The 18822-nt window shown below is 39.2% G+C and overlaps 1 protein-coding gene across 1 annotated transcript in view; it reads right to left on the reverse strand.

Annotated features, from left to right (window-relative positions):
* CSMD3 (CUB and Sushi multiple domains 3) overlaps positions 1-18822 on the reverse strand; it is a 173439-nt gene that overhangs the window by 117920 nt on the left and 36697 nt on the right. The window contains exon 8 of the mRNA XM_040354643.1: positions 15248-15421. Within this exon, the coding sequence (XP_040210577.1) occupies positions 15248-15421 (174 nt within the window). The remainder of the gene's footprint in view (positions 1-15247; positions 15422-18822) is intronic.

The following is an 18822-nucleotide window of genomic DNA, read 5'->3' on the forward strand; positions in this document are numbered from 1 at the left end:
TTTGGGCTAGTTTACACTTGGTTCAAAACATGGCTTTGGACACACTTTGTCAAAACTCTCTGAACGCCAGCCATAGCCCCTGTCACTAAATAAAATGGTTAGCTTACAGTCCTGTTTACACCTTGCTTTTGCTTGGTGATTTGATGAGGCTTTGATGAGGTTTTGGTGGAGCTTTGATGGGGCCTTGATGAGGATTCGGTGGGGCTTCAGTAGGGCTTCAAGTGAGCTTTGCCATAGACTTCTATGGAGGCTTTGAAGATGCTTTGAAGCACCACTAAAGCTTCATGGGGTAAAAAATTTAAGTGAAGCCGAAGCAAAGCAAAGCAAGCGCAGGTGTACAGAGGACTGTAAGCTAACCATTTTATTTAGTGAAAGCGTTCAGAGAGCTTTAACAAAACGTGTCTGAAGCCTTGTTCAAGCAAGTGTAAACTAGCCGTTTATGTGTGTTGAAGCCGAAGCAACTATAAATGAGCCCTTAGTAAAGTAAATAGCTTGTTTGGACACGTTTGGACCAAAGGAACTAACATTTTGGTTGCCGTCGAATGTGCCTAACCTTAACTCTATTAGTCTAATATTATTCTACATAAAGAGAAAAGATTCGACATTATAGAGACATGAAGAAGAGTCGACATAGAGAGAAACGATTCGACATAGAGAGAAAAGATTCGACATAGAGAGACATGAAGATTTGACATAGAGAGACATGAAGATTCGACATCGAGAGAAATGAAGATTCGACATAGAGAGACATGAAGATTCGACATAGAGAGACATGAAGAGTCAAATTTTTATTTTTTTTAAACATTCTGTCGAATCTTTTTTTTTTCTTAGAACATTCGACAGACACCATAAGCCTTCAATGACAGATTCAACCTTAATTTGGATTTTTGGACGAATGCATTTTTTTAACGAAAAACTAAATAAATAAAAACGAATTTCGGGAGTAACTAAATACATTTCTTTTTCGGACGAAAACGAAATTACGAAACTAAATATTTTAGTGTGCACATGTCTATTAAATATAGCCTATATAACACCAAGTTGACATGCTTGTTTTAGACTATTGTACTTTCAATCTTGTGACACATCATTTGAAGAAGGTACTTTACTGCTCCAGTATGAATGTGCCTCTGTGCACAAAGCTAGCACCATAAAGTCATAGCTTGATGAGGAACTCAAGTGCCCTGAAAAGACCTCACAACCTGTCTGAATGGACACAAATTCACACAGACACAGTCCAAAATCAGGTGGAATTCCTTCTCCAAAGGACGGAGGCTGGAGTAATTGCAATAGGGAAGGGAGGGTTTTTAAAGCCTAATGTTAGGTTTGTTGGAACAGGTCCAAAAAAAAAAACATTTCCTTCGCTGACAGATGCCCTTGCTGTCAGTGCTGTATAAACTGTATGTAGCATCAGCTACAAACAACATACAGTACTATGTCCTGTTCCTAGCACAAGATTGAGTCTGGCTGAGCGCTGCTAATTTTTGAATGAATACAATACTGATTGGCTGAGGTGGAGGGGCAGACAGATGACATTACTCTCTCCACCTCAGCCAATCAGAGGAAGCCTTATATTCAGAACATACCTGTACAAATTTTCCTTTGAGTGGCTGAGCAGCCCTCAGCACAACTCAATTTTGTTTTTCAGGAATGTTACATGAAGACTCCACACCGCTACTGGAACACAGCGCTGTATACTGTATATACACAGTTTATACAGCACTCACAGCAAGCACACCTGTTTGGGCTAGTTTACACTTGCTTCAAAACATGGCTTCGGACACACTTTGTTAAAACTCTCTGAACGCCAGCCATAGCCCCTGTCACTAAATAAAATGGTTAGCTTACAGTCCTGTTTACACCTTGCTTTTGCAAAAAAAAAAGCAAAGCAAACGCAGGTGTACACAGGACTGTAAGTTAACCATTTTATTTAGTGAAAGCGTTCAGAGAGCTTTAACAAAACCTGTCTGAAGCCTTGTTCAAGCAAGTTTAAACTATCCGTTTATGTGTGTTGAAGCCAAAGCAAGTATAAATGAGCCCTTAGTAAAGTAAATAGCTTGTTTGGACCCGTTTGGACCAAAGGAACTTTTTAAATTTCAATCAAACCTAGAGTTAGGCTTTAAATCTTTCTAAACACTGGTGATCTTGTGAGCTACCATACACAAATTGTCAGTTCTAATAAAATCAGCTGCTAGCACTGATCACATCCCATAAGGCTGTGCATTTAGTATTAAAGTAACAGAAAAAAAGTGCTGCGCTAAAAAAATATGCCTATGCCTTTGTGTTTTTTATGCATATATACACACGCTAGACTATGTCTGTATAAAACCACATAAGAAATAATATAATGACACCACTAACTCAAATTAGTGTAACTATGTGCTCAATTATAGTGCAGCATGTGAACTATTAATTATTTAGATATCCCCCTGAGAAAGATACGAGTTATTCCCGGTATCAACATGAGTAGGGGAGGGGACAGGCTGGTGCAGGAGGCAATGGAGTGTTCTCAGTTAAAGCAGAGTTCCACCCATTTTTTAGAGGTGGTCTTAAACTAAAGACCACCTCTCAACATCTCGTTTTTGGATATTAATTTTTTCTTCTTTTCCTTTCTTACCTTTTTGGAATTACCGAGTGTACTTCTGATCCAGCCGGGCCGCGGCCAATGTCGTCACATCCTCTGCTGCTGTAAGCTCTCCCGTTATCTTCTGGGACCTGTGTGTCCCCCAGAAGACAAGCTGGCCATTCACAAAGCGCTGTGCAGTAGGAAACTGGCAGTAAAGCCGCAGTGCTCCACTGCCGGTTTCCCTTAGTTGGACAGATCGGCCTCGGGGGGCCGACATTGCGGGCTCCCTGGACAGGTAAGTATTCTTATTAAAAGTCATCAGCTACAATGTTTGTAGCTGCTGACTTTAAAAAAAAAATACATTTCGGCTGGAACACCGCTTTAAAGGAAAAGACTCATTACTTCAGCAGTATCCCTGAGCTTTTAAAGAGTGGTGCACTGTAGCACCCACAAAACGTGAGTACCCCACAGTAGGGGCTAAGTCTTATTTACACAATAAATTGTTTAAACAATATCACACTATCAAGTTTTTTTCATCATACACATGTGGAACACGTTACCAGAAGCCAGCCCAGGATTCCAACATAATAACTGGACACCGACGTGGTTTATATGCGTGTTCTGACCAGGCTTAATTGCAAGCTCACAGTGCATATACGAAAAGGGGAGCAACAGCGTGGACACAAGGACATGTTTTCCTATCACCGGTTGCTTTGGATTTTTTTTAATTGTAAATGGACTGTATATATTATGCATGTCAGTTTGTAAATCAAGCAAAATAGCACTTTGCACATAGCACTTTTGCAGTGCATGTGAACACGTTTGAGAATATTTTGTGCACAAATATATTGGATGTATTTTATGACAGAAGTTACTATTTGAGCATTAATGCATATCCGTTTGATTTGTCGTACAAAATCACTTTAATTAGCATTAGGTTGTGGCACTAATTAGCACTTTATGCATGTGATCTTCTATAGGCAATCAATAGAGTGTGGATATATGGATAAGTAGAGAAACAAATTAATTAATATTTCACATGCTGCACTATAATTGAGCGCAGATTTGAGTTAGTGGTGTCATAATATTTTTTATGTGGGTTTCTACAGACATAGGGCTAGATTCAAGTAGCTCGCCATAAGTTTGTGCGGGCGTAGCGTATGTTATTTACGCTACGCCACCGCAACTTACACTGCGCTGTCCGTGGAATTTCCCAGTGTGCATTGCTCCAAAGTACGCCACAAGGACGTCATTGGTTTCGACGTGAACGTAAATTACGTCCAGCCCTATTCGCGAACGACTTACACAAACGACGTAAAAAATTCAAAATTTCGACACGGGAACGACGTCCATACTTAACATTGCGTACGCCTCATAATAGCATGAGCAACCTTACGCCGAAAAAGCCTAATGTAAACAATGTTTAAAAATAGTGCCGGGCGTACGTAAATTTGTGAATCGGCGTATCTAGGTCATTTGCATATTCTACGTCAAAAACGACGGAAGCGCCACCTAGCGGCCAGCGTAAATATGCACCCTAAGATACGACGGTGTAAGACACTTATGACAGTCAGATCTTAGGCTAATGTCGGCGTATCTTGCTTTCTAAATACAGAAAAAAGATACGCCGGCGCAGCTTTGAATTTACGTGGCGTATCTATAGATACGCCAGCGTAAATCAATGCTAAATCTAGCCCATAGTCTACCGTGTGTATATATGTGTAAAAAACACAAAGGCATATTTTTTTAGCGCAGCACTTTTTTTTGTTACTTTTAGGCTTTAAATCTTTGTTAATAGACATGTGCACATTGAAATTTTTTTTTTCGGAATTTCGGACGGTATTTAGTTACCCCCGAAATTCGTTTTTATTTATTTTGTTTCATTAAAAAATGCATTCGTCTGAAAATCAGAATTAAGGTCGAATCTGTCATTGAAGGCTTATGGTGTCTGTCGAATTTTCTAAGAAGATTCGACGAAGCAGCTAAACAGTACAACGCCGCAATCGTACATTTCCAGTCAAATGCTCCACCCACAAGCTATAGTAGAGTTCTAATGTTGTATGACTAGTATTAATTATATTTAATAATTCATATTACTAGTCAACCAACATTACAATTCTTCTATAGCCTATGGGTTGAGCATTTGAGCATAAATGTCCATTTGTGGCGATCGTATGTTTTTAGCTGCTTCGTCGAATCTTCATGTCTCTATAATGTCGAATCTTTTCCCTCTATGTAGAATAATCTTGGACTAATAGAGTTAGGTTAGGCACATTCAAAGGCAATCACAGGGACATTTTGAGTTATATAAAAATAGATTTAATACAAAAATACAAATATACAAATAAATTTCAATAAATGTTGAGAAAAATACATAAATACATATAAAGCAATATATTTATCTCGCCGGATTGCCTTTGAAAGTCCGCCATGTCACTACCTAGTGTAGTACAACCCCTTTTTTTGAAGGCACATTCAACCACATGTTTGATAGACACAGATTGTTATTGTCACCATTATGTCAAATCTTCTATCTATATCGAACTGTTGTCGCAACAACATGAAAATAAAGCATTTTTTATGTCCGATATTTTGGGTTTCGGATTCTGCGCATTCGTTATCGTTTGTTAAAAGAAAGGCAAAATCCCTAAAATTCAGACGAAAATGCATTCGGACTAAAGCTAATGCACATGTCTATTTGTTAATGCCCATGGTTTTTGAATGACGTGGCCAACCATTTCTTACTGTATATGTGCGAAGGTCAGCTGCCCACAAACAGTACAGGAACTTTTTAAATCTGCTATTAGAAGACATAGGAACTGTGCTATGATGCTAAATCAGCCAATGAACTTCAAAACACGAGATCATGGGGGAATGTGATAAACAATTATTGTAACTTGCGCATAGTGGCAACAATAGAAAAATACTTTAGAAAAAGAACTCTGAAGTTTGTAAAGTGGGCCAGAAACTGAGTTTTAAAATAATATCCTTCATTGAAATTGCAACATATTTCCTTATTATATAGTACAGTGGTCATCAACCCTGTCCTTAGGGCCCACTAACAGGCCAGGTTTGCAAGATCACTAAAATACATCACAGGTGATATTATTTGCTGCTCAGTGATTGCAGTATTCTAGTCTGCATCTCCCCAAGGTAATACATAAAACCTGGCCTGTTAGTGGGTCCTGAGGACAGGGTTTATGACCACTGATATAGTATATAGCAGGCATAAACTAGACATACAAGATAAAATGAGGTGCACTGTGCATGTGCATAGAAGTCCTGTAGTTTGGGTTATACATTCATATAGCAATTTAAATGTAAAGCTAACTGCAAGTTACTACTTGCATACTACCTGCCAAAGAGTTTGCCATACTATAATATTATCTGCCAAGGAGATTGTCATACTTTGCTACCTGCCAAAAAGTTTGTAATTTTTATGCTGCCAGCTTTATGATCCATGTAACCCTGCTAGATACCACAGCCAAATTCGAGGTCTGCCTGCATCTCCAGTGCATCATCACGTTGGTTAATCTATCTAGCTAAACAACTACAGAATTGTAGCACACATGGATGAACCAACCCTCGCCTTATTCTGCATTCTCCTGCTGTCACATATGCTTTGCATTTGAAGTTCAACTGGCTAAGAGAACTCAATCTCTTTTTCTCTCTCTCTGTCTCTCTCTCTCAGTCTGATCAGATTGCCAAAGGCTGATATCAAGACAGACACAAGTACTTAAACTAGTTACATTTATTTATGCATCTAATGATTTTTGATGTATACACAAATTAATTAACTGTAGTTTTTATTTTGCCTGGACCTAAACTTGACAAAATATTGGGAAAAGAAAAAAAAATCCCTGCTGTCTTATAGCTACATTGTTTTCCACAATTCAATGTTCTATTTAAAGCTTCACTTCCAAGAAGCACGGTTTCTTTTTAAAATGTGTAATATGTCACAGTTGCAGATAGCTATTACCTATTTCCCGGCTGTTCAGCATAGCAGTTACTGTGTGGTTTTCTATAATTGGATGTTGAAAAACACTACATTCACCTTTGCTGCTGTTAGAACTGACCCTAGAGCAATTATTTTGCTTGCTCTATTCTTATTCCTATCCAGCAGATTTGGAAAGTCTTGTTTGACAGAGATTCATTCTTGTTTAAAGATTATCGATAGAGTAACATGTTGTTCCCCATGGTCTAATACCCTTTCCTCTCTTTAGTTTAACATGAAAACAAATGGAACCGTTGAGTGATTGAATCTGATTACAAGGGATTTAGAGCATATATTTAGAGGGAACTGACAATTAACGATTTCAACGTTCAGACCTCACTGTCATAAGACTGGTATTCAGGTGATCATGGAGTAAACATCAAACAGTATACTAATATGCTGTAAATGTCATTGAAAAAAACAAAGCTAATCAAAGATGCATTTGTAAAACTATATAAGATCTACGAAAAATGAACAATACATGGTGATAATAAGAGCTGTTTTCTATGTTAATATGTGGGTATATGTCTTTAAAACATAATACAATATAGGCACGTTCCTTTAGAACAAACATATATTAAATCACACATATACAGTAGATTTAGCACCCTTCTAGTTCAGCATAGGCTGCTAGGTAAATTTAGTCAGCTCCTCTGTAAACAGTGGAGCAGGGGTTGAATACTTGGGGCTGTTCAGTGTCCCGCAGACTGCTGTTACGCTACTTCACCCTGTCTTCTAGAGATTTCTGGAAGTATAGTGGGAGGGAGAGCAGAACCAGCAATCAGAATATTTATGGGGCTTCAGCCAATCCCTGGGGAGGTGTGCCCAGAAGGTGGAGGGAGAGCCCATAAATGCCCTGAGGCCTAGCAGCAGAGTGTAGAGATTCTGAGTCAGGACCTTCAGGAGGAGAGTCCTGTGCTGTGGGCTCTGCCCCTCGAGCAGAGAGAAAAAGGTTGAGAGGGGAAGCTGAGAAGCCTTTAAGGGATTCAAAGTCCCAGCTAGGCTTAGCTTAGAAGAGAGTTTGGTATAGAGACTGAGAAACCAGACAAATGTTTGTAAAAGGGAATCCAACATTCTGGGACTGAGCCTAGCTGCCCTTAAATTGTGTATTTCAACAGTTCTAGTGTATCCCATGGAACCCATCCCTATTCAAGTTCTTTCATTCCAATAAAACCCTCAAACAAGAAATTTTCTGTCCCCTCAAAATAACTCAACACACAGCCATTGATGTCTAAACCACTGGCAACAAAAGTGAGTACACCCCTAAGTGAAAATTTCCAAATTAGGCCCAAAGTTTCAGTATTTTGTGTGGCCACTATTATTTTTCAGCAGTGCCTTAACCATCTTGGGCATAGAGGTCACCAGAGCTTCACAGATTGCCACTGGAGTCCTCTTCCACTCCTCCATGACGACATCACAGAGCTGGTGGATGTTAGAGACCTTGCTCTGCTCCACCTTCCATTTAAGGATGCCCCACAGATGCTCAATAGGGTTTAGGTCTGGCGACATGCTTGGCCAGTCCATCACCTTTACCCTCATCTTATTTAGCAGGGCAGTGGTCGTCTTGGACGTGTGTTTGGGGTCGTTATTTTGGAATAGTGCCCTGCAGCCCAGTCTCTGAAGGGAGGTGATCATGCTCTGCTTCAGTATGTCACCGTACATGCTTGCATTCATGGTTCCCTCAATGAACTGTAGCTCCCCAGTGCTGGCAGCACTCATGCAGCCCCAGACTATGACACTCCTACCACAATGCTTGACTGTAGGCGAGACACACTTGTCTCTGTACGCCTTACTGATACGGACAAGGGCCTCTTCCCCACAAGCCTGGCCCAGTGGTTGTGAAGACCTGTATGCAGGGGGCATATTGGAATCTGCAAGCCCCCTTTACCAAAAAAGGGGCCCCCCGGATACCAGCTTCCAAGCAGAGGGGCATAGTTCCCCTTGGTTATATCATGGAACTTTTTGTTTTAAGGATTTTTCTTAATTTAAAAGATTAAAGGTCAAAAACATCGGTGTGTTTATTTACTATTTACTTTTTTTGAATGAGTAGGGGTACTATGTATTTCCTACACAATAAATGGGGGTAGTATCTGGGGGTCACTTTTTATAAAGGGGCTTCTAGATTTCAATAAGCCCCCTTGCCGACAGTTCCCCACAGCATCTGGGCCAGGGTTGTGTGAGAAGAAGTCCTTGTCGTTATCAATATGGGGACAGGGTGCTTTGTCAGAACAGTCCCCCTGACAAGTTACCCCCTATGAAGTGTTTTTGTACAGTTCAGGAGGGGGGGCGTATGTTGGTTCCCTCTTTTTTAGCCAGCCAAGCTATACACTCAAATCAGGGTATGGTTTGGATTTTGAGGGGCAACTCACACAATTTTCATATTTATTTTTTGTATGGGATCCCCCATAAAATTAATATCCGACCTGAAGTGTCCGGTATGCTTATTGGGAGAGGCCTGGATCCATTTCTTTTTTTTTTTAACACAATGCTGCCCCTTCAGCTAAATGGGCTGGGCAGGGATGAGTCATGGTTGTAAGCATGCTTGTAGCTCCCAACTTCCTAATCACTACCTGAATGGAAGCTGTCACATTTAGATGCTGTGTTAAAACCATTGCTGTATGGTTCATTTTCGCTGGTTGCGGGAGGTTAGATCAGTTATATTCCAAACCTCTGACCAAGGCAAATTCCACATGAACCTGGTTTTGCACTGAACCAGGAGCTCATCACTAGCTAGAGTGTAAAAAAATGGCAATACTTCCTGCCCAGAAAAAAATTGTGAATGTATTGTAATGATATATCCACACTGACTATCATTATTACAGTTAATTATTATGGCGAAAGAAAAAATATTATAAACATTTTTAATTGTATGCGAGCACAATGTATTACATAATTAAATTGTGTTTTATTTATTATTAATAAATTGTAATAAAATATATTTTGGCAGCCATTGTAATCACAGTTCCTTATTTGCATTATTTATTTAATTCCTTCTTGTACATGTGTATTTTTATATACTGGAATAAAAAAACAAATAGTGCTAAACAGTTTTTTTGGCTGACAGTGATCAGTGTCAGTGCAGATTTATTGGGTGTATGGCCTTCTTAGAATCTGTCCTCATGAATACTTTCATGAGACAGCTGTTGTAGCGTAGTAGCAGAATATCTCAGGAGAAGTCCAAATAAAATGAAAAACTGATTATCTGCACAACTGATGATTTTATATCCAGATTAAACTTTGGTATTCTAATGAAATCATAAAATATAATAAGATATGCTATAATATAATTTCATATTTCAATGCTATATCATATTATACAAAGTAATGTAATAGATAATATTGTATCATATCATTGTATATCAGATTATATCATATAATCTCATGTAATAATAGTGGGGGTGTGTGCTTACTATAATTTAGTGTTATATTTTTGACACACCAGATATGGGATGGTTGTATAAAATTAGATTTTTTTTACAGAATGTTACAGGCAGTTCCTCAAGCACCACATGTAACTATAGAGTAAGAGAGCTAAGAATTCCCCTAATACAGAGGTCATGGCTGAATTATTATGCAGTTGTCATTTTTTATGATCTGGAAAAGTGAAGATATATACATCAAGGATAAATTAGAATACCAAAATGTGTCCCCAATGCTTACAGTAGACCGCAAATATGCTTTATGCAGCATCAATTTTACCATGCAATTTACATTGAATTGTAGTCATGCTGAGTAATATTGGTATCTTTTACCTTAAAATCTATTAATATGTAAGCAAAAAGGGTGACTTTATATATTTGAGGACATGTATGCCATCTCTTGCACCCATTAAAAAATATAGCATTTGTTTCTTCTTTTTTTTTTTTCCTAAATGCTATTCAGTTGAATTTGTAGTGGTTTTCTTCATATTTTCTATATTTTTATGGACTACATATATATTTTTTTACATTTTAGTCATACAAATATAAGTATATATGTAAGTCATACAACTATATAAATAGGCACCATAGTGAAATAGTGAAATTTTATATTGTGACTAGTAGTCAGCAGATAGAGCTTTATGGTTCTTTTCCATATTGCTCATGTATTGTAAACATTCTGGGCCAGATCCACAGAAGAATTACGCCAGCGTATCTATTGATACGCCGCATAATTTCAAAGTTCCCGCGTCGTATCTTTGTTTTGTATCTACAAAACAAGATACGACTGCATCTGGGCTTGATCCGACTGGCGTTCGTCTTAATACGCCGTCGGATCGTAGGTGCATTTTCCCGCCGGCCGCTGGATGGCGTTTCCGTCAAATTCCACGTTGAATTTGCAAATTAGCTAGATACGGCGATCCACGAAAGTACGTCCGGCCGGCGCATTTTTTTACGTAGTTTCCGTAAGGCTTTTTTCGGCATATAGTTACCCCTGCTATATGAGGCGTATCCTATGTTAAGTATGGCCGTCGTTCCTGCGTCGAATTTTGATTTTTTTACGTCGTTTGCGTAAGTCGTTTGCGAATAGGGATTTGCGTAGAATGACGTCATCATCGTAAACATTGGCTTGTTCCGGTTTATTTTCGAGCATGCGCACTGGGATACCCCCACGGACGGCGCATGCGCCGTTAAAAAAAACGTCATTTACGTCGGGTCATGACGTATTAACATAAAACACGCCCCATCACATACATTTGAATTGCGCGCCCTTACGCCGCCAAAGTTACACTACGCCACCGTAACTTACGGCGCAAATTCTTTGAGGATAAGGAAAATGCGCTGTAAGTTACAGCGGCGTAGTGTATCAGAGATACGCTACGCCGGACGTAGGAATTGCGCTGCGTTACGAGGATCTGGCCCTCTGTTTCTAGAGCTCAATAGCTTAAGCAGAATGTACACAGTTGGGTTAACTTACTAAAACTGGAATGTGCACAGTCTGGTGCAGCTCTGCATGGAAACCAATTGGCTTCCAGTTTTTTTTTTTTTTTGTTCAACAACAAGCTGACGTTAGAAGCTACCATGCACAACCCCTGTGTGTTAGCTCCAGTACCGGTGTATTTTTAACAGTATTTTTAGTAACCCACCCATTTAAGCTAAACTACACTAAACTCAAACCCACCCCAGTTGCTTACTCACCTCTTTAGCACTGCAGCCTTTTCTAGATTGTATAGTCTGTCCAACTAAATTCTCTTTATGCCTAATGCCACATACACACGATTGGAAACTCTGACAAGAAAACCGTGTTTTTTTTCCAACGGAATGTTGGCTCAAACTTGCCTTGCATACACACGGTCACACAAAATTCCGACCATCAAGAACGCGGTGACATACAACACTACGACGAGCTGAGAAAAATGAAGTTCAATGCCTCTAACCATGCCTGTTTTTTGTGCATCGGAGTTGCATACAGATGATCGGAATTTCGGACAAGAACGTTTCCCTTTAAGAAAAATTGAGAACCAGCTCTCAAATTTTTGTTGTCGGAAATTCAGACAGAAAAAGTCAGATGGAGCCTACACACGGTCAGAATTTCCGACCAAAAGCTCACATCAAACTTTTCTTGTCAGAAATTCAGACTGTGTGTAGGCGGCATTAGGCCCTATTGACTTGAATGAGACTGTATATCACGACTGAGGATCTTCCATATATATATATATATATATATATATATATATATGCAAGTCAAAGAGGCTAACGCTGAAGACAATTCAGTCAAACAAGCTGTAAGCACCAGAAGAGGCTGCGGCAGCCCTACAGATGTAAGTATGCAACTAAGGTGAGATAGATTAGAGCAACAAAGCTTTGGGGGTATAAGTGGAGGGTTACCAAACGTTTAGCTAAAAACACTTGTACCTTGTCTCTGGTTTGAAAAAAACACTGAGTCCTGATTAATATGGATGTTGAAAGTGTTACTAAACCCAGAACCCTGCATTCACTATATCTGGTCTCCCACAGTACACAGAACATGGAAATTAATTATTTTTGTAAATATAAACTGCTAAATACCTTTTCTCATCAGCAGTATAAAACAGTCTTGTTACTTTTATCAGTGTCTGGTTAAAGCTTGTAGAATGAGTTTTCATTCTACTCTGACTGACTTAAAAGGGATGCAGGACTCCTGACCCTCTGTCTGGACAGTGCTGATTGGCCCTGTTCTGATCACATGCACCCCCCCAAGAAAAAAAAAATCTATACTAATAGACACAAAACTAAGCATGTGCAGAGTGACTCCAAATGCTCTTATCAGGAGATGTATTGGGGACAATGTAAGAGGAGGAGGATCAGAGAAGACAGGATCAAACAACCTTTTTACACAATGCAGAGGATTAACCCTTTAGGATCCACAGTGAGCATAACAAGCATGCTGTACTGCATATACAGCCTGATTTTACTATTGTGGGTTTAGTAACACTAAGTGAAGCTTGTAAACCACCAGGAAACTATGTGTATTATGCCATCAGTGGTATTTAACAGTAGTAGCAAATTCCAATATCCATAATCATGCAATCAAATCACAATAATTAACAATAATGCAGTTCAACTTAAAGTGGTAGTAAACTATGTTTAGAAAATATAGCCAGGACCCCTGCAGGATGTGATAGTATACACTACATCCCAGCACATTAGGACAGACAAACCTTTTAAACAGGGTCCCCCAGCAGAACGCAGTGACTGCTGCAGGTGTTTCTATCTTTGGTTTTTAATCTGGGTTTACATTCCCCAGGCATTTGAATGTCTGGAATGCGATGGCTTCCCTCCCGCACATGCACACAGGGTCACAATCATGGCACAGCACTCTCTGCCACAAACAGCATACTCAGTGTGCCCTTTATGCAGAGGCCACTGTATATGCACAGTGACATAATCGGCTAGAGCCAACGTGAATCTCTCCTAAATGGCGCATGATTCGGAGATATTCACTGTACCTACATATAACCCTTATTATATGCGTACCTGTACGTACAAGTTTAAAATAAGAGTTTACTACTACTTTAACCACTTAAGCCCCGGACCATATTGCTGCTCAATGACCGGGCCACTTTTTGCGATTCGGCACTGCGTCGGTTTAACTGACATTTGCCCGGTCGTATGACGTGGCTCCCAAACAAAATTGGCTTCCTTTTTTCCCACAAATAGAGTTTTCTTTTGGTGGTATTTGATCACCTCTGCGCTATAAACAAAAATAGAGCGACAATTTTTTTTTTTACTCAGTTTAGGCCGATACGTATTCTTCTACAAATTATTCATAAAAAAAAATCGCAATAAGCGTTTATTGATTGGTTTGCGCAAAAGTTATAGCGTTTACAAAATAGGGGTTCGTTTTATGGCATTTTTATCAATATTTTTTTTTACTAGTAATGGCGGCGATCAATGATTTTTATCAGTACTGCAACATTATGGCAGACACTTCGGACACTTTTGACACATTTTTGGGACCATTGGCATTTTTATAGTGATCAGTGCTATAAAAATGCATTGATTACTATAAAAATGCCACTGGCAGGGAAGGGGTTTACACTAGGGGGCGAGGAAGGGGTTAATTATGTTCCCTGGGTGTGTTCTAACTGAAGGGGGGTGGGACTGACATGGGGAAATGACAGATCGCTGTTCATACATTGTATGAACAGACGATAAGTCTTTTCTCCCCTGACAGGACCGGGAGCTGTGTGTTTACACACACAGCTCCCAGTTCTCGCTCTGTAAGGAGCGATCGCGGGTGCCCGGCGGTGATCGTGCCCGCCGGCATGCGCGTCGGCATCAGGAGTGAGTGCTGGGCACCCGCGCCCCCATTGGCTGAACGGCGAGATGATGTATAACTACGTGATCTCACCCAGCAGAGCCGACCTGCCGCCGTATAACTGCGGCGGCTGGTCGGCAAGCAGTTAAAGGAAAACTGTTGCAGAAACAGGAATTATGAAATAAATGCACATGCCATTGGTGGCAGCATCTTCAACTACCTTAACTTTCCAGATATGACAGCGCTGAGCAACCTAGAGCCCCTACCTCAACAATTAACACCAGAAATCGATGTTACTGGAAATATCACATTACTTTGGGGGGATCAGGAAGAATTTTTTTTTCCACTGGAGCAAATTTAATCATGCTTTCTTTTGGATTAACTGTGGGTAGAGGGTACTATATATATGGATTTATTTATTTATTTATGTATGTGATATATGTTGAATTATATGTGCCTTTTTTCAACCCAGCTAACCATATGAGTCTCAACTCTCCAGTTGTGGAGAGTAGGCCTGTTCCTCAGCAACCAGTCATCAGGCTTTGTAATTGACATAAAGGAGAAGTAGTTCTGTCAATAGAGACCATGAAAATGTTTTATTTCCATAGCTGCTTTGGGATGGGTTGTGGGTAATGCTACACTTTTAAATCTGGAACATAAAGGTATGTAGTGACAGCTGTCATCTCCGCCACACATATTTTAATTAGCACATTTCACCATGTATTCACTTTAAACCTAAAATAAAACCAACTATAATAGTAAGATTGGTATGTTCAGTGCAAAGTTTTAAATAATCAGCTGTTCAGAAATTAACGAAGGAAGACTTACTATAAGATATTTTTTGTGTTTTTTCTGAACTTAACTGGGTTATGCAACCAGTTTAGAAATATATAGTGGAGTCTTGATTCAACATTTAGTATACTGAAGTTGAAATATACTACACATAAATTAATGAAAAGTCTACTTACACACACAAGAAGGCAACTGCCCTGACCAGTTGTGATCCTGTTGGCAAATTCGCACTGATGACCCAATCAAGCGAAAACCAGGGCTGCATTGATAAACAACAGTGTCTCGGTACCCATAGTTCTCTCCAATGACCTGACCATTCACGATTAATTCTGGTGTTCCACAGTGACCAGCTACAACATGAAGAAACGGGTAAGAGGTTTCATGTACAGAAATAGCACTTATTTTACAGTACAGTCATTTCAAATTACTGTTGGAGAATTACAATTACCAAAAGTAAAATCAAACAGTTCAAGGTTATAAGATTTAAACTGGCAAGAGAGATTTAAAATAGCTCATGCTTACATAGATAACACATTCTAAACAATGTTTAAGCTTCAGCTAATAAAAATTGGTTGAAGCTATGTTATATATAATGTATATCTTCCTAACTCTAAATGATTGGCTTTGATTATCCGCTTTTTGCAGAAAGAAGGAGAAAGCAGCTGATTTTATTTAAGCCCTGGCACATTTTCTACCTTCTTATCCACCTTCAGGCCATCTTAGCAATGCTCACTGCTACGTTACCTAAGTGAACTAAAAAATGAGGACAGTGCAAAAAAAAAAAAAAGATGTCATCCCAATTCACCTAATACTATTCTGCAGTTAAAGTGGGAAGTGGGTCATTTATATTCAGCTCAAATTTTATGAATGGATACTTGTTTTATATTGTGAAATTTACTTGGAATGTCTGTTATATCATATACAATTTATGCTGTTTGATAACACAAGTTAAAAAAACATTTGCCATTAATATCACTTTTATTTTATTTTTTTGTAGGGATCATTTATTTTAAAAATTATTTTGATATTGTTGTTTTATTTGTTCTGAAAATGAGTTTTGTTTGTTATTGGAATCTCTCTATTATGTTTTATAAGACTGCTGGTAGGTGAATCTTGTTAAATGTAATGGGTGATTCCTCTTTGAAACTGATGGGTAAATACAGTAGTGAGTTTCTTTTGAAAACAGGACAAATCATCTGAAAACAATTGGTGAATTTCATAAAATACAGATAGATAAATGCCCAATAAACATTCACTGTACAATATGAATCCTTTATAAATAGGCCACATAATTGTTTACTTGAGCTTCATTTATTTTTAATTATTGTTGTTTCACAATTAATTTGCCTATAGTCTATCATTTGGGTTTAAAGCGGTAGTTCACCCTCCTTCACCCCATTATACCATTACTTTCGGCATCGTAGCGCGAGCTACGGTATGCCGGTCTTAAATTTTTAATCCCCGTACTCACTGTGCTATTGTTGATTGAAGAATCCGACTCCCGCGGGGAATGGGCGTGCCTATGGAGAGGGAGGATGATTGACGGCCGGCTCTGGCACGTCACGCTCCCCGAAGACAGCCGGAGTAGGTCTCGGCTATTCACAGCGCCTGCGCACAGGCTATGCGCAGGCGCCGTGAATAGCCAAGCCTATTTCGGCTATTTCCGGAGAAGCGTGACGTGCCAGGGCCGGCCGTCAATCACCTTCTCTCACCATAGGAACGCCCATTCCCCGGATTCTTCAATCAACGATAGCACAGTGAGTACGGGGATTAAAAATTTAGGACCGGCATACCGTAGCTCGCGCTACGATGCCGAAAGTAATGGAATAATAAAAAAAAACATTTTTTTTTTTTTTAACAGGGTGAACCCCCGCTTTAATGATCGATTGGGGACCCAGATCCTGCTTAACCAGTTGTAGTTTGCAAAATATCTGCAAGCCAAAGCTGTATAATTGTCACCTAAATCAGCTACTTTAGGTATCCAGCTATCTTCAGTAAATTGTCTGTGTGTAATAGTCTAGTGTAGGACTGACTACTATGCTATGAATTATATTCCCAATACCATGGGGAACAAAATTTGCCAGCATGCACGCAATTCTACACTTTAGGTTTTCAGACATTTTACAGGCTTGAACATTGTGTTCCCACACCAGAAATTTGGAAGAAATATAACACACAGTAAAGAATGAGCAAGGGAAACCCAATGGGGCTGATCTCACTAAAACTGAAAGTGCAAAATCTGGTGCAGCTATGCTGAGAAACCAATCAGCTTGCAGTTTTAATTTTTTTTTGGTCAAAGCTTAATTGAACAAGCTGAAGTTACAAGCTGATTGGCTACCATGTACAGCTGCACCAGCTTTTGCACTCTCCAGTTTTAGTAAATCATCACCCATGTGTCTTCTACAATGACATTTCAAAAAGCAAGGCCTACATGTTACAATTAGTGATGATTCAAAAAAATGCCACAATTTTCACTCTACTGCACTGTGTGAAAAAGTCCCAATGTGGTGTCAAACTCTTATCCTGACATGTTAATGTATGTGGATAATGCACTCCTCACTAACTAACTAACTGACTAATATAAAACGGAGGTGAACCCATGTTTGCATCATAGCTTTAACATAACATCATCTGCTTAGGTCCAAATTGTTATATAGTACATAGTATAGGTAAGGAGCTCCTTACTTATTCTAGATGAGGTATGCCTACTGACACTCTCATCGTTACTACTACTGGCAACACTGAGATTAACCTAATCATAAATAGCTCTGAAGAAGAGGGAAACCTTGAAACACTTTAGCCAATGTGTCTACAAGTATTGTGGATTTACGCATATGGACTTAAGCAGATGATTTTATGTTAAAGCTATGATGCAAACATGGGTTTGTTATATACCTGTATTGAGGATAATGAGCTAGGCCTATTTGCCATCTGTGTTTTTCTATGCTTACAATTAGTGATGATACTTCAGTGATGAACTTCACTGAAGTTTGGGTGTCAAAGCTGAACAGATTAATGTCAATAGGAATCAAAAGTAAAAAAAATAAAAAACAGTAGTGGCTATTTTCTAAGTTAATAGACAAACAAATGGCATGGGGGACTAGAGCAAAAAGAATGCCTTGTACACACGATTAGATTTTCCGTCGGGATAAACTCCAATGGATTTTTCCAACGGAATTCCGTTCAAGCTGTGGGAAACCCTTAACTAGCCTGGGAAGTGGTGCATCTGTTCTCTTTCTAAATCCCAATGGAAAAAAGTCTGATGGGTCACACACGGTCGGAATATCTGATGAAAAAATGCCATCTGACTTTTTCCTTCGGAAATTCCGATTGTGTGTACAAGGCATTACATTTACAAAGAAAAAAAAACATTCTGTTTAAATGACATCTTCTAGCTGCTTTATTCTAATTCTAAGCAAAGTAGCCACATATTCCCTTTATCTCTACCAGACCCTGATCCTAGATGAAAGTCTGGTATGTTATTGGAGGACTCCATACAAAATAAAGAAAAAAAACATGGCATGGGGTCCCTCCAAAAATTCTTACAGACCTCTAACTGAGCATGCAATTTGACTGTCAGTAAAGGTGTGGGAGTGTGAGTCTCCCCCTTCTGACATGTAGAAGGCCACATGCTCTCACAAAGCAACTTGTTCACTCCTTGATTATTTCCCACCTTGGCTACTGAAACTCTCTCCTTAATGGCCTACCCTTACGTAGGCTATCCTCCCTTCAGTCTATTATGAATTCTGCT

Source organism: Rana temporaria, chromosome 5 (assembly GCF_905171775.1).
Source record: "Rana temporaria chromosome 5, aRanTem1.1, whole genome shotgun sequence".
NCBI lineage: Eukaryota > Metazoa > Chordata > Amphibia > Anura > Ranidae > Rana > Rana temporaria.